Source organism: Cimex lectularius, unplaced genomic scaffold (genome assembly GCF_000648675.2).
Source record: "Cimex lectularius strain Harlan isolate CLEC.00 unplaced genomic scaffold, Clec_2.1 scaffold73, whole genome shotgun sequence".
NCBI lineage: Eukaryota > Metazoa > Arthropoda > Insecta > Hemiptera > Cimicidae > Cimex > Cimex lectularius.
The window spans coordinates 811,591-826,990 of NW_019392632.1; the positions used below are offsets into that span (position 1 = coordinate 811,591).

Here is a 15,400-nt window from a genome sequence, read left to right on the forward strand (position 1 = left end):
CCAGGAGGGCCGACTATATCCAACAAAATAATCTGATTTCTGCTCATAACTTTTTGATTTACACCTGTATCCACTAAATACCATTTTTTAAATCAACTTTATAAATTCTAACCCTTGTGTAAATATAAACAAGGTCAGGATGAATTTCAAAATGGCGTAAAAAAATCGAAACAGAAAAACTACACGAATTTTCTTTAACTATAGACATCTATCTATTTCAAGGATCGGCAGGGAGTGAATACTTGAAGTGTCTAACAAAAATATTCTTAAATATTTTTGTACAGTTTTGTCGCCTTTTTCTTTACCTTATGACCATACTTCTTGATTCCGACCTTTACATCCTCTATACTGTTGTCATCCTGCACCACCTACGCCATCATTTTTCCTAGTTAGAAAAATTATTTCTTCGGTATTCTACTTTATTATATTTCTGTTATCACACATATTTTCTGCATCTCATAGAATATATCGTATTTAATAAATACAATAAAAAGATTCGTCCCCCTAAACCATACGAGAAATATTTGTTTGAACAACATAAATATAAGATGGTTTTCTTTAGTTAGAGCTTCTTTTACAGCCTTGCTTAGAACCAAATTCGTTACATGTCGGCCTTTGGGATGGATTTACAGCTCACGTTTATTCTTTGCTATGCTTGTTTTTAAAATTATTTAAAAGAGAATCATGTGTATTCAGCGTATTCTCATTTGTTTTCTTGTGTCGCAATTCATTAACAAAAGAAAATTAAAAACAACTTTTTCATTATAGATTCCTGGCACGAAAATTACATCCCCTTTTAAAAATTTAATGTTCCCTCCAGGACAAATTGATTTGCGATGCATTATTAAGTTTAATCGAATGGTTTAATTTAAATGTTTAGTATATTATTAAGTATTACTGTAGTGATACGATATGAAATAAATGGATAATTAATTTTCCCTCTGAGGCAATAGCTATGTTTCGATTCTATGATGTTTTCTAAAATATATTTGGCTTCCATTATCCATGTTTTTTTAAAATTTATGCAATTGTGAGTGTGGTGATTAGTGATCGTTAATCGATAATTATTCACAAATCGTGAGATGCGGTCTGGTGTGATGTAGGTTTCAGAAAAACATTTTCTTTATCGTGCCAACGTTTCGATCTTTATTGAGATCATCTTCAGGGCTCAAAGTGTTTGTATTCTGTGTAATTGTGCCAATCTTGCGTGTCGTGTTGAGAATGCCCACTTTGGGCAGAAGACAAACACTTTGAGTCCTGAAGATGATCTCAATAAAGATCGAAACGTTGGCATGATAAAGAAAATGTTTTTCTGAAACCTACATCATAATTTATACCATCTAATTCTCAGATGATGATTTTTTTCCATAACTTTCATTCTAAGTTGTATTTATTTGTTAAGAGATTTTATTTTAAATGTTGACGAAATCTAACAGCTACGTTTTCCTTCTACTAAGATTTTGTTGATTTTGTGTTCTTATAATAGCGATTTTATTTTTTTGGTCGAATTTTCAACCCAGGCGATCCCAGAGGACGAGTTTTCCCAGAAAGGCGGTCATCATTTCGCCTAACCTAATTCGTCCGCGCCGCCGGGTTGATTATTAATTAATAATAAAATTGATGAGACCCGCTCGGGAAACGAGAGATCCCACATACTCTAATGTTAATTTCACTTTGTAAAATCAATTATTAACTCTTTGTTGCAGAGTCGAGGGCGAACTACAGTTACAAACGGAATCCGAATTGAAACCGGCATGAAAGTTTAATAAGATTATCTGTAGTAAAACAATTGTTCAATGATCTCCATTAAAAAAATCAGTGCCAGAAGGAAGACCCAAAGCTGGACTACAGCTGGTTCTGCCCTTTAGGGCTGGGTGAAAAGCTGAGCCTCGGGGATGTGAGAAATCGGAGCAAGTCACGCGAAAGACCCACCTTGGGCAGAACGCCGCGCCCTTTGTTTCACATTCAAGGGAAGAAACGCATTTACAACTGTCACGCACCCTTTAGAAATGTCAAAAGCTCAACGGGTTAAAAACTAGGTGGGCTCGCCGTTGTCCGGAATCTCTGGATTGCTGGTTTAATCCAATATCCGAAAAGGTAAAATTAATTTTTAATTAATTAATCTGTATGTAAGGTACGAACCCATGAAAAATGGCAAAAAGGAGGGAAAATTCGAAAGGTAGGTTGAGATGGGAAGTTGGTGTCCGAGTGGATCGAGTTCACGATAGGCCAAGTGGTAGAGCAGCGGCGTATCTAGCCGAAGGTCGTGGGTTCGAATCCCGCTCGTGACCTTGGCTTTTTATTTCAACCAATACCTTACATAAAGATTAATTAATTGAAAGAAGTTATTTGGTCAATCGGACGGCGAAATCTGATGGATTTAATTTTTAATGCTGTAATAATAGAAAATAACACCCCAGATCTATATTTTTACAAAATCTTAAATATAATTTTCGATTCGAACCCACGATCTTCGGCACATTATAAATTACATTGTAGAGAAATTATTTATTATGTATGTAAATTATTTCACGAGGAAGATTTTAAACATTGAGATAAAAACTTGACTTAAGCAATTGTGACGAGCACCCATGCGACTTACGAATTAGATAGATATAGGGAGAGAGAGAGAGAGAGAGAGAGAGAGAGAGAGAGAGAGAGAGAGAGAGAGAGAGAGAGAGAGAGAGAGAGTGAGAGTGAGAGGGAGAGAGAGGGAGAGAGGATATGTGGGCCTACAAAGGCTAAGAAAACTATAAAAAGTCTATTCTGAGAATACGAAATACTGAGAAACATAAACATATGTGTATGTATTTATAGGGAAATCTGAAGATAGATATACAGTGTGTTTGGCTACTCGTGTTATAAACTTTGCCAGTAGATTGTACATTAAAAATTAAACCAAAAACTCTTTTAATATGGTACGAATCACAACAGTTTCGGAGTTATTCCCCATTTCAGGATCGGTAAGTATAATTTTAAAAACGGAAGCTCTCTATCCTTACCACAATACACAGGTTCAGACCCTGGAAGTGGGTGACTTCCTGCAGAATAGAATTTTGTTGGCTTCCGCTATCTTAAACTTTTTTTTCAAAGTTCTGGCTACTAAAACGCTTATTTCACCAACGTTTGGAAGTTTAGCGTTGATCACATCCTGTTGGAAATTTAACGTAGTTTTCAATGGTATTAACGGATTTGTCCAAAACATTTTGGTTTTGGAGTTATCATTGTTTATTTGAAGCAAGGTCGTGAAGTCTTAAAACATCAGAAAAAGTTTTGAAAAATCTTTATATACTCCGAAACTGTTGAGATTCAGCCCTTAGTTAATTAGAACTTTTTGGTCCGTTTTGAATGTTTTGGCAAAGTTTGTAACACGAGTAGCTGAACATTCTGTACTAGTAGACAGATAGGCAAGTATTTTGATCAATTATGTGCGTACTTTCTACAAAAAAATCTATAAAAGAACATAATTGGCATAATATAATTTATTTATAACTTAATTTTAAAAAGTAGTGGATATCCGGGAACCAAATTTTCAAAAATTTCAGATTCAAACTTTATTTGAGCAGTTGTTATCAGTACAGAGAAACACATATATAAATATATTATTATACCAGGTTGGGAAGAACAGGACTTATCACTAGGAATACGTTTTGTCTTACGGCTAAGGGACGTGTCCCATCAGAGAGAGCATTTAATTTCTATTAAAAATTTTAATTTCTACTCCATCCAGTTGAGATATAGAATTGGTATACAATGCAGGTTGAAAACCAGCCTAAGGCTGTGAAGACTTAATTGGATATACTAAGAAAAATAAAAGACCTACCAAATCAGTTATGGACTGCTCAAATGTTGAACCGTAATAAAAAAAGTTAAAAATAAAATAAAAACGACTTATTATTGAACTTGTCTTTACAATCTGTATTGCAAGATATGGTAGGAATAAAGATCAAAACCTGCGAAATTTATTGATAAAATTTGAACTTTTGACATTAAAATTAATTAAGGTTTTTAGTTGAGATAAAAAAGTCAATGGCACGAGCGGGATTCGAACCCCGATCTTCGGCTAGATACGCCGCTGTTCTACCACTTGAGCTATCGTGACCTCGATCCACTCGGACACTAACTTCCCATCTCAACCCCACCTTTTGAATTTTCCCTCCTTTTTGCCATTTTTCAAATGTCGTGTAATCGGTTTGGATTCTCGAGGACAATTGAAATGGCGACGGAGAGCTTTAGTGAAGTGTACTTCAGTTAATTCATTAAATTCACTAATTTCGTGGTCCGCTTGACCAATTAAACATGTTTGTTTACCAAACCATCCAAAAGGAGGGAAAACTCATAAGGTGGGGGTTGAGATGGGGAGTTGATGTCCGAGTGGATCGAGGTTACGATAGCTCAGGTGGTAGAGCAGCGGCGTATCTAGCCGAAGGTCGTGGGTTCGAATCCCTCTCGTACCATTAACTTTTTTTCATCTCAACTAAAAACCTTAATTAATTGTAATGTTTAATTGGTCAAGCGGACCACGAAATTAGTGAATTTTGACATTAATATGTTCCATGTACTGTCCTTGTACCGAGAATATTACCTTGTCTTTCCAGACGTAAAATTTGACAAAAAATTCTATTGGCAGGGTAATCCAGTTTTAGTTTAAACAATTTATATCGTATTACTGCTTTCTGAACGAAAAACACAAACGGATATTTAACAAGGACCAAATGTCTTAAGTGAATGATCAAACACCCCTCATCTCTACTGGGTTACTCTCACTCCGCAGAAACCATCTTTGAATATTAAATAGCCCAAAGAATTGACTGAACAACCCTCTAAAGAAGGACATTAAGAATCTGCAGAAAAAAAACCGTTCGTTTAATCACCAAAGAAACTAGGTGGATAGTAAAGTAAAATAAGTAATCGAACCTTATTAGTATTCATAATTAATACCATAATCAGTACCATTTTTAGGTATGATTAAAAATACCAAATTTAAGCGATATTTAGGATACAGTGAAACTGGAAGCAATATAATTCTAAAGGGCTGCTTTGCCAGAGCTTTCAACCGACCCTCTTCTATTAAATAAATAAATAGAACTCTAGGGGTCTTAGTTTCACGTTCGCATAAATTTGCGTAACCGTCTCGATATATTTGTAGTTATATTAGCTAGTGCCAGCTGGTGATGCCTGGGTTGGCAGAATTTTAAATGTACTATTAACAAACAAATAATGCATATCAATGATATTTTATAAAAAGTAAATTCTATAAAAAAAAAATTTTATTTCTAAATATTTACTTAATGAACTAAAAGAATATATTTCTCTCTAGAGAAGTTATTTTATAATAAGTTTTTTTTACTACTTGACGGTCAATGATACAAAATACCGAACTTGAGGAAAACCGGCTTGCATAAGTGGAGTCGTTTTCATCCTTGAAAAGTCGAGGCTTCGTATTTCGTCGTTCCTCGGTCTACCTCATCCTGTGTATTCATCCGGCACAGCTCCTTCAAATTGGTACCTTTTCCCGTGGAAAATTTCAACGAAATATCTAATGTTACAAATTGAGAAGTAAAATAAAATTGAAGATTTTTTAAGAACATCATTACGATGACAATTGCTTAATTAATGTGTATGCTTCCCAATATATCTTTCTACCTCTTTGTCGGTCGAATTTTTATTTTCACTCACCCTTTTCTCTACCCCTCTTTCTGTGTTTCTTTCTCCTTGATTTTCTCCCTCTATCTATTCGTATGTCGCATGTAATTTATTACATGTGTAGTTTGCATATCCTGCTAGTGCTTCTCTCTCTATTTTTCTATCTGTAAATGTGTATTGAATAAGATTTATTTAATTTCCAAAATTTTTCAAAATTGCATCCTTGAAAATCGTTCTATTATTTACATTTGTGTTTGTGTATACTCGTTTTTACAACGAAATACCGATTTATAAACCTTTTAACAACCCCGAAAATGATACTCTTGTTCATCGTTTATTGTTTTCTTTTTCTTCCTTTTTTAATATTTTTTCGTTTGTTCATGTTTTATTCATGTCTTCGTGGGATGCTGGTCTCGTTGTAATCGTTTCGGGCCTTTTGCCATTCTATCGACTACATAGAGTTGATATTCAAAGTAACCAGTAGATTTTTTCCTTCAGAAATCATGAAAAGAAAGAAGAAAGAGAAAAAACACAGAAACGATGTACATGCATTTATCATTTTTACACATATACGAACGAAAGACGTATGTAAAAAGATAAATAGTTGAAAAGAGAAGAAGACATTGCAGTTTTTCAAGAAAACAAATGATGTGTAAACTTGTTTATACAACGTTCAAAACACGAATCTTTCTAAAATTATGAAAATGATTTGAGAGAAATATTGGTCATCGTATCCTGTATACGAACAAATAAAAGGACGTCCGATTTACAAAAGATCCTTTGAAATCATTCAAGCACGTTTTATCTAAATCGTAAATATAATAAGCTCTTCATTGAATTGTCGCAGTTGGGTGGTTCGAGAGTCCTTTTGTATCTTTGTTGTAACGAAGATCGAATCGTGGTATAAACAAGCCATTGTAACGAATTAGTAATAATAATAATTTAAAATATAATTCCCTCTCCACCGGACCGCAGAATGGTATCGAATAACCTTTAAATTATAATTCATTGTTATTGTTAATGTGATTATTCGAGATTATTTTAGACGAATGATTTTCAACTTTTAATTTACTGTTTTTAAACCAACCCCCTTTTCATTAAAAAGCAATTTGAAAATAGATTGAGCTTCACTTCTGAATAAAATAAAACTCAGTTTGAATAATATGAAATGTAATGAGATCCAAGAAATTGGAAGGGTCAACTTTTGTCATTGAAACAAAGAAACAACTTTTTTTTGTTTCAAACTCAAATGATGAATGTACTGTCAAAGTGTTTATAATTTCGTCCCGTGCGCCAAGGGACCAATTGACAACGATGTAGCAGGTTCTAGCCAAACGTGGTCGTGTCTACTTTTGATTAAAATATAGACGCAAATACACTGTTTGTACCAGTAGGACAGGAACAGAATTGAAAATCCCAATGATCGTTTGTCAATGCCACACAGTTTGTGTGAAAGTGACGGTTCGATTTCTTAGGAGGAAAACAAGTAATCGCTTGGGTTAAAATTAGTAAAGATTATTTCGAGATCGTGAGATGCGGTCTGGTGTGACGTAGGTTTTAGAAAAATGTTTATTATCGCGCTAACGTTTCGTTCTTTATTGAGATCATTTTCAGGGCCTGGGATTTATAAACATTGTTTAAATTATACAAATATATGTAGGATGTGAAAAAATGAATTTATACAATGCTAAAAATTTTAGATTCAATTAAATTATTTGTATTCACTCAAAGTGTTTGTTTTCTGTGTAGATGTGTCATTCTTGTTTGTCGTGTTGAGAGAGCAAGTGTGACATGTTTTATGTCTATATACGTTGGAGTTTGAAGGGGTGGGGAAGGAAGTCGGGATAGAAAGACATTTTTATATGTGGAGTCGGATTCTTTGAGGTGAAAGGAGCCGACAATGGGAAAAAATGGGTAATGGTTCGGCCTAATTATCCTTTCAGGAAGATATAGACGCGGATGATTAAAGAAAGAAAAGCCAAATTGTTGAAGAATTAGTCTATGAAGAAATGTTTGATGTACGGAATGTGATAATCCATTTATATGTTATATGATATGTTTTGTGTGATGTGATGATATATGTATGTTATCGATATTGAATTTGATTAATTTTTTTTAGCTGTGTTTATCCTGCTGATGTAAACCATTTCTAAGAAGCTACGTTTATGTTTGTTTTGTTCTGTGTGTAATAGTTCAAAATGGTGGGTAGCCAGTGCTGTAGGATTTTGTTTGGGTTTTGTGCATTTATAACAAATACAGTGTGGCGCTGGCCCGAAGAGAGAGAGGGGAAGGACAAAGAGGAGTTATGACCGGTACCGGATGAAGGCAGGACTTTTTTTGGGGAGCTGATTATTGGCACTTCTTCAGACATCAAACTGGGTTCAGTATCAAACAAGAAGACTCGTTTCACACATTGGAGACCAATATTATCAACGTACGTACAATTATCCAATACAATTATCAACCATCAATTTTAACTTGTAATCTTTCCCTAATTAAATTAATGTAAGATATTCAAAAGATGCTATTTACGTATAGCAAGCACGTATGTACATAGTTTTCTGAAATTTTGCTCATGGCACATGTACCTTTGTATGTTAGGTGTTTTTGTTTGTTTGTTTAGTTTAAAAAAAAAGAATTCAAGGAATCTTGTCATTCTTATAGAATACATTATATCACTTCTCAAGTACAATGAAATTTTTTTTTATTAAAATATATAACTCCATCAAGATAAGTCCCCCTTAATAAATGTTTATTTTAGGACAGAAGGTAACATTCATTAAAAAAGACTTTCGAAGATTTTGTTTTAATGTACAACAGCACGTTTCATTACAAATTTTTTTTTTGACGTTAAAAATTATTGTATTTTTCAGGATATAAATTTATTCAATTGCCATCTTTAAAATTACAATTACATATAGGTGTAATACAAAATGTTTGTTTTCAGTCATAAAAAAAATTATGTGCATACGTTTTTTCAAAAGATAAAATATCAATCTAAAAATAATATATCAAAATTGATAACATTGAACATACATAGCTCAAAAATTAAAAGCTATTAAAAAGATATCTTCAATGTCATTTATTATTTACAACGGATATTTTAATAAATCAGTTTGTTGAAAAAAAATTGTCCATAATGAAGGTTCAGTTTGAAACAAAAACTAGAAAATAAATAATTTAATGTTTTTTTTTTGTTTTTTTTTAATTGATAAAAATCTCAGCATCATCCCTAACCATCCCTAACCATTTACATCACACAAACATTTTAATGGTGAAATTAAGAATAATCATCGGGATCGCTTTCATCAGCAGTGTTTTGCATATTCACTATTTTGGTCGCTTGTTGAAGTTGCAGCCATTGTTGTTGCTCTCTCTAGCCATTGCAAACAGCTTCTGTTGTTGACGCAGCAACTCTTCCTCGGGTATTCCGAGATTTTCGAGCCTGGTGCTCTGTCTCCTCTTCTTAACCTCTACCTCCTTACAATCCTTGAGTACATCCTCAGCCACAACCCGATAATCGTCAAACCCCAATCTGTCAAGGGCGAATAGGACATGCTTTACATTAATAGTCTCTTTTTTGCTCTGGTTACAAATTTCATTGGCCTCTGAGGCGATGAGGTGGATGAACTCCTTTTTGGCCTTCCCCTCTCTCTTCGGGCCAGCGCCAGACTGTATTTGATATAAAAATTTGACCTCTAGGGTTACAACATTATGATCATTATTGGTCATTTTAGTCTTTCTATCCTCAAAGAGACGCATCTGAGAGACCAAAATGATCAATAACGACCAAATTTCAAGTAGTCCGACATATACTTTTCATTCCAGTTTTTCAACAGTAAACAATCAGAGAATTGACAGATTTTGATCAAGGCCATTTCAGAATTATTGAGATATTGAAAAACAAATTTTATCCTGTTATGAATACAATTTGTGTGCAGAGTAAAAACATTAATTATTCCAATGTTTCAAACATTTCGCGCAAGAATGGTTTCTAGTCGGTTTGCAATTAAAGCAGCATTTAAAACATTGATTAATGCCAGAAAATAAACAGAAATCGGTATCGATCTTCCACGATATAATTGAAAATTAAAATAAACTTCAAAAACATATCCAATTGCAGAAACAAATGAAATTAGTGTACCAGGTCAAACAAGAAACACTTTTATAAAGCTTAACTATATTGTTAATAGTTACTAGTATTGAGTAGAGATAGTGACCGTTAATCGATATGCTTTCGGTAAAAATAAGCTTCAAAGGCAAATTAATACCGGAAAATTTGTAATAACTTTTCAAATTTACAGGTTTTATATACAGTTTGTTAAGCTATTTAGTTTTTGGTTGTTTTATGAATAGGGAAAAGTTCAAACATAGTATTTTCGTGTTCAAAATTTTATCTATACCAGGAAACGACGAAAAAACTTCTGATAAATGGTTTAATTATGTTAAACAAATTTAATTATGTTTAATTTTCCAAATGGTTTAGACGAGTATAGTTTTTTAGAAGTACGCATAATTACTTATTAATAACACCTTGACTTTCATCTGGATATAATGACAAAAAATAATTCAATTATAGTACGAATTCTTAGATTGTTAAAATCAAGACTTCACTTAGCGTGATATTGATAAAAGGTTTTATCAATCTCTAAACAATACTGTGCATAAAATGGTTTGGATTTTTCATGAATTTTTTTTAAGGTTCAAGCAACCTCGTCTCACAAGGGAGCATTCTTAGTCTCATCCTTTATACCATTTATACTGGTGATTTTCCTATACAACCCAGTACCAACATTACCACTTACGCGCAATTTTATATACTTGAACCACAACCTTCATTGGATAGAATGAAATATTCACATGAAGTTCCCGGGTTGATAAGTGATTAAAATATTTCTTTGAAAGTTGCGAATCAAGCTTTCTTCTTATTATTTAAAGACCCATTTTATGAATATTTTGTCTCAAAAAATTAACTTTTTGTCTAAAACATCTTTTAGCAAACCTCCGTTTTCCAAGAGGAATCGGCGTATAACAGTTGTATTGCGTAAACCTGGCGGCAACGGGGAAAATTAAGACCTTAATAAAAAATAAAAAAAATTGAAAAGCTTTATTTTTTAACCTTGCTGAATACTTTTCTCCAAAACCCTTCATCATTTTGAATGAATTGCTATTTGTAGGACAATTGTAGTAAATGATTATTTTTATATGATATAAAGAATGTGTAAAATTGTATCACAAATTTAGGTTGTTGGTCAAAATTTAAAATTCACTATTTTAAAAAATTAACAAACAAATCAAGAATCTTCACAACGATCAACTCGTTTTAATGAATTTCTTGCTCATAATTGTCATAGAAAACTTATGTTGTGAGCATGACATACTAAAGCCTAAGCCAATCGCTTAAATAATAGTAACATCTTTCTTTGCCCTAAAATATACATACAACCGAGTAGTTAGCGTGAATGACTTCAGCTCGTAGTCCCGCGGTCATGGGTTCGATTCCTACCGTCGCCTCAGGCATTTTTTTCACGCTCTCCTTCCCCTCACCCGACGAAAATTATAAATCAATAAACATAGTATCCTCTGGCTTATATGAAGGAAACCTAACGCTATTTAAAAAAATATATATCACGAATTTTAAGATTTGGGACTTGTCTAAGAGGAAGCCGTATATATTACAATGCTCTTTTATATTCAAAGCTGAAATGAGACTTCTTCAACCCTAAAAATTAATAAAATACAGTACCAAGTTTGCAACCATCATATTACAATGTGTTGACGAAAGTATAACTTTTCCATTTTGATTTCATAATGGCGGTTTGAAAGATGTTCGCACGCGCCACCTGAATTTTAATTTTTATAGTCTAAGCCCACTTTCGATTTCTTCGTACTTACATCACTTATGATCCAGCGAGCATATATTGAAGAAAATGTGTAACTGTATTTTTTTGTTACATGTAACATTTTACTCGTGGATACTTCAAGTGTAATTTTGAAATTTGGAGAGCACTTTTCTGTTTTGAACAGTGATATATTTATCTTATAGAATATATTGTAAACATCTTTATCAGCAATTATGGTCTTTGAATTAATCAACATTACAACCATTGCACTTTAAATTCCAAAACCCAGATCTAGAACAGGTATATTTTGAATTGTTTACCAACTTATTTTTCAACTGAAATATATATGCTAACTACTAATTAATTTTTTGGTTCGGCCAAATTTTCTAACTTGGTTGATGATTGTGGTTTAAACGCACTTGCTGTAGTAAATAAAAAATAACTAATTATGTCTATTAACCTATATATAAGATTGCTAATAAATAATAATAAATATGGCAATAAATAATTAAATTCACTGATTTCGTGGTCCGCTTGACCAATTAATATATTACAATTAATTAAGGTTTTTAGTTGAGACAAAAAAGTCAATGGCACGAGTGGGATTCGAACCCACGATCTTCGGCTAGTTACGCCGCTGCTCTACCACTTGAACTATCGTGACCTCGATCCACTCGGACACTAACTTCCCATTTCATTTGACACCCACGACATTTGAAAAATGGCAAAAAGGAGGGAAAATTCAAAAGGTGGGGTTGAGATGGGAAGTTAGTGTGTCCGAGTGGATCGAGGTCACGATAGCTCAAGTGGTAGAACAGCGGCGTATCTAGCCGAAGATCGTGGGTTCGAATCCCGCTCGTGCCATTGACTTTTTTATCTCAACTAAAAACCTTAATTAATTGTAAAAAATAATAATAATCAATTCATGAAATATTGGCTTGATATTTGAACAGAAATAGTCGTTGTACAAAAAAGTAAATCAGGTCAAAGGTAGTTCTGAAGGTAATACATTTAAAAAGGTTTAAGAGGTGCCCGCGTTGATTTGTTGGTCCCTGCCCCTTTGGTAAAGAAAGGGAGGTTTTTTGTCACGATGGGAATCCTGCTAATCCCTTCCTCCGGAATCCCCTTGCCCCAGACGGATTGTAACAATTGATGGAAAATATGAAAAGGTCCGCCGTGATCTCCTTCTAGCGGAATATTATGAAAATAACTCGTTGTATTCGGGCCGGGGCACGAGAGTTTGGGAATGAGTTTGCTGATTTATACTCACGGGGCTTCGAGTATAAGTGCGCGAATAAGTGGCAACTGGATGTATGTGGAGTGAACTTAGTAACATAAAATACCTATAGCCGGGCTATCTGTCAAAAAATTCCTACATATTTTTCGCCTCGCTTTCATATTCTTTCTTTTTTTTATCTCTGCGCAACTTGTCGGAGAAACAAAGAACATTTTCGTTTTAAGAATTCTTTTACGCTTCTAAAGTTAGGAGCTGCAAAGGCAAACGACTCGCGATGTTTTTACGCCGAAGAAAGAAGAGAATTTTGTTTATAGACTAAAATACGAGGTTGAAGAATAGATAGAGAAGACTTCAGATTTATTCAGTACCACGATAAATAAACATAAATGGGGCAACTATGAAAGTTTGAAGTAACTGCTGTTATGATAGGCCCATCCGTCATTAAACATACCGGATCCTTCGAAGCACTTCGAGTGATTACTTTCTATCCTATAGAACATGCGTAGCAGACTGAAATATAAAACGATAACTTTAACTATCTGCTCATTTGTGGTGATTAGTGACCGTTAATCGATAATTATTCAGAAATCGTGAGATGCGGTCTGGTGTGATGTAGGTTTCAGAAAAACATTTTCTTTATCGTGCCNTCTCAATAAAGATCGAAACGTTGGCACGATAAAGAAAATGTTTTTCTGAAACCTACATCACACCAGACCGCATCTCACGATTTCTGAATAATTATCTGCTCATTGTTAAATTATGTATGATTTGTTTTGTAAGTTTTGCAACTTATGCCAAGCTTTCAACCTTTATTGAGGTCTTCATCAAAGCTCTACAAGTAATTACACCTTTATAATGATAACAATAGAAAACAACAATATGTATGTAGACAAATCAGAGGTAACCAATTGTAGTTATAGACACAGAATGACACATCACAGATAGAAAGGACTAAATTAGACAACTGTAGAGGGCGCTAAGTTGATATCACTTCTCAAGTTTAGTGAACTAACGTCAGATTTAATATGTGAGATTTCTTTTGATAATCTTCTGACCATGATTTTCTCCCTGTCAACCACATCCACTTCATTAAAGTTTATTTCATGATTAGTTTCATGATGATGCTTTGACAAAGCTGTTCCTGGCCTACTGACGTCAAAACAATCATATCTGTGCTGGGTCAACCTGGTATCGAGGTATTGTTTGGCCTGACCTTAGTAAATCAGGGAGCAATATGTACACGGGATAGAGTAAACCACGCTGGACAATCTTAAAGGCGGATCAACACACTTTATTTTTGTGAGAATCTTCTTACGCATCTTATTGTGTTTCTTAGAGACCGGTTGTTTCATAATTTGTTGAAGTCGTGAGATGCGGTCAAGCATGAGGTTGTTTAGAAAAACACTGTTTTTATATATATAAAGGTTGAAACGTCGCCCAAAAAATAAAAAAGGTGTTTTTCTAAACTACCTCATCTCACACCACTCCTCGCGACTTCAACAACTTATTGTTACATTTGGAAACGAATTTTGAATTATTTAAATGACTCTCTAGCAGAAACTTAATCTTTTTAGAAGCATCGCCAAGGTATGCTAAAGGAGAAAATCTCTCTGTCCTATCCCCTCTAATACTGTTATCAAGATGAGGTAACTTTCTTTGTTAAATAAGGTTGTTAATCAGTGATGCTGGATAACCATTATTTTCCCCATGAAAAGAGATATCACTCAATCTAAATGCCCAATCAATGAGATCAAGAGTCACATTTATTTTAATTTGGAATGAATGAAGAACCCTATCGGGACGTGATGGTTTCTGGTACCAATTCGTGGAAATAGATCCATTGTCCTTCCTAATCATCAAAATGTCCAGAACAGGAAGGACACCATTACTGTACGGTTCATGTGTAAACTGCAATGAAGGGTGATATGAATTAAAAGCAATCCACCAATTGAGAGCTTTTAATAATAAGGAATAGATCATTCACATATTTCTTGACTAATTTAATATCAAAATTAAAAATTTGTTGGATCAAATTCTCTAACTTACTGGTGATATCCTGACGGCCGATTCATCCTTCCTTCGTCAATCATCAAAACGTTTATATTGTTTAACCCGAATAAATTTTTCAGAACAAGCCCTGGGAGAATCCTAAGTCTAGCTAGCGACATCGAGACATATGATGGTGTGTTATGAGAAGGGAGACGTGCGCTTTTGTTGGAGCCTCTGAACACATATTACAACTGAAAAAAGTGAGTAATGATCTAGAAAAGCTGTCGCTGTAATAGTAAAAACAATTTTTTACTAACTGAAAAATCTGACTTTTCCATTAAAAGAATACTTTGTGATCAAGTGTGTGTTTCATAAAAGTTAATATTATACTAAATTAAATTTAAAAATTATTGTAATAATAAAAGTAGTTCCTATGTAAAGGCTGACGTCCAACTACCTGAAGGGTCAAACCTTTTTACAGTACTTTTTTAAAATAAACTTGTACTCAAATATACCAGTTTTCTACCCAAAACCGATATCGTCCAAAAATAAAAGCGTCGGACGCAGAATTTTATCTCTTTAAATTTAGTACGATTCTTTTAACAAGGATAGCATAATATGATAACATATATTGCAATAAGTAATACAATGAAACAATTCAGTGACATTAAAAATTAAGCACACA

The 15,400-nt window shown here is 33.7% G+C and overlaps 1 protein-coding gene across 1 annotated transcript; it reads right to left on the minus strand.

Moving 5' to 3' along the window:
- Nucleotides 1-8,976: 8,976 nt before the first annotated feature.
- LOC106662682 (protein Dr1-like) lies at nt 8,977-9,378 on the minus strand. Its single transcript, XM_014386919.1, has one exon. It carries the CDS (start codon nt 9,376-9,378, stop codon nt 8,977-8,979), a length of 402 nt encoding a protein of 133 aa, XP_014242405.1.
- Between the last annotated feature and the right edge of the window lie 6,022 nt (nt 9,379-15,400).

Coding starts and splice junctions, on each gene's coding strand:
- LOC106662682 (XM_014386919.1), bottom strand. CDS start 9,378: ATGACCAATAATGATCATAATGTTGTAACCCTAGAGGTCAAATTTTTA.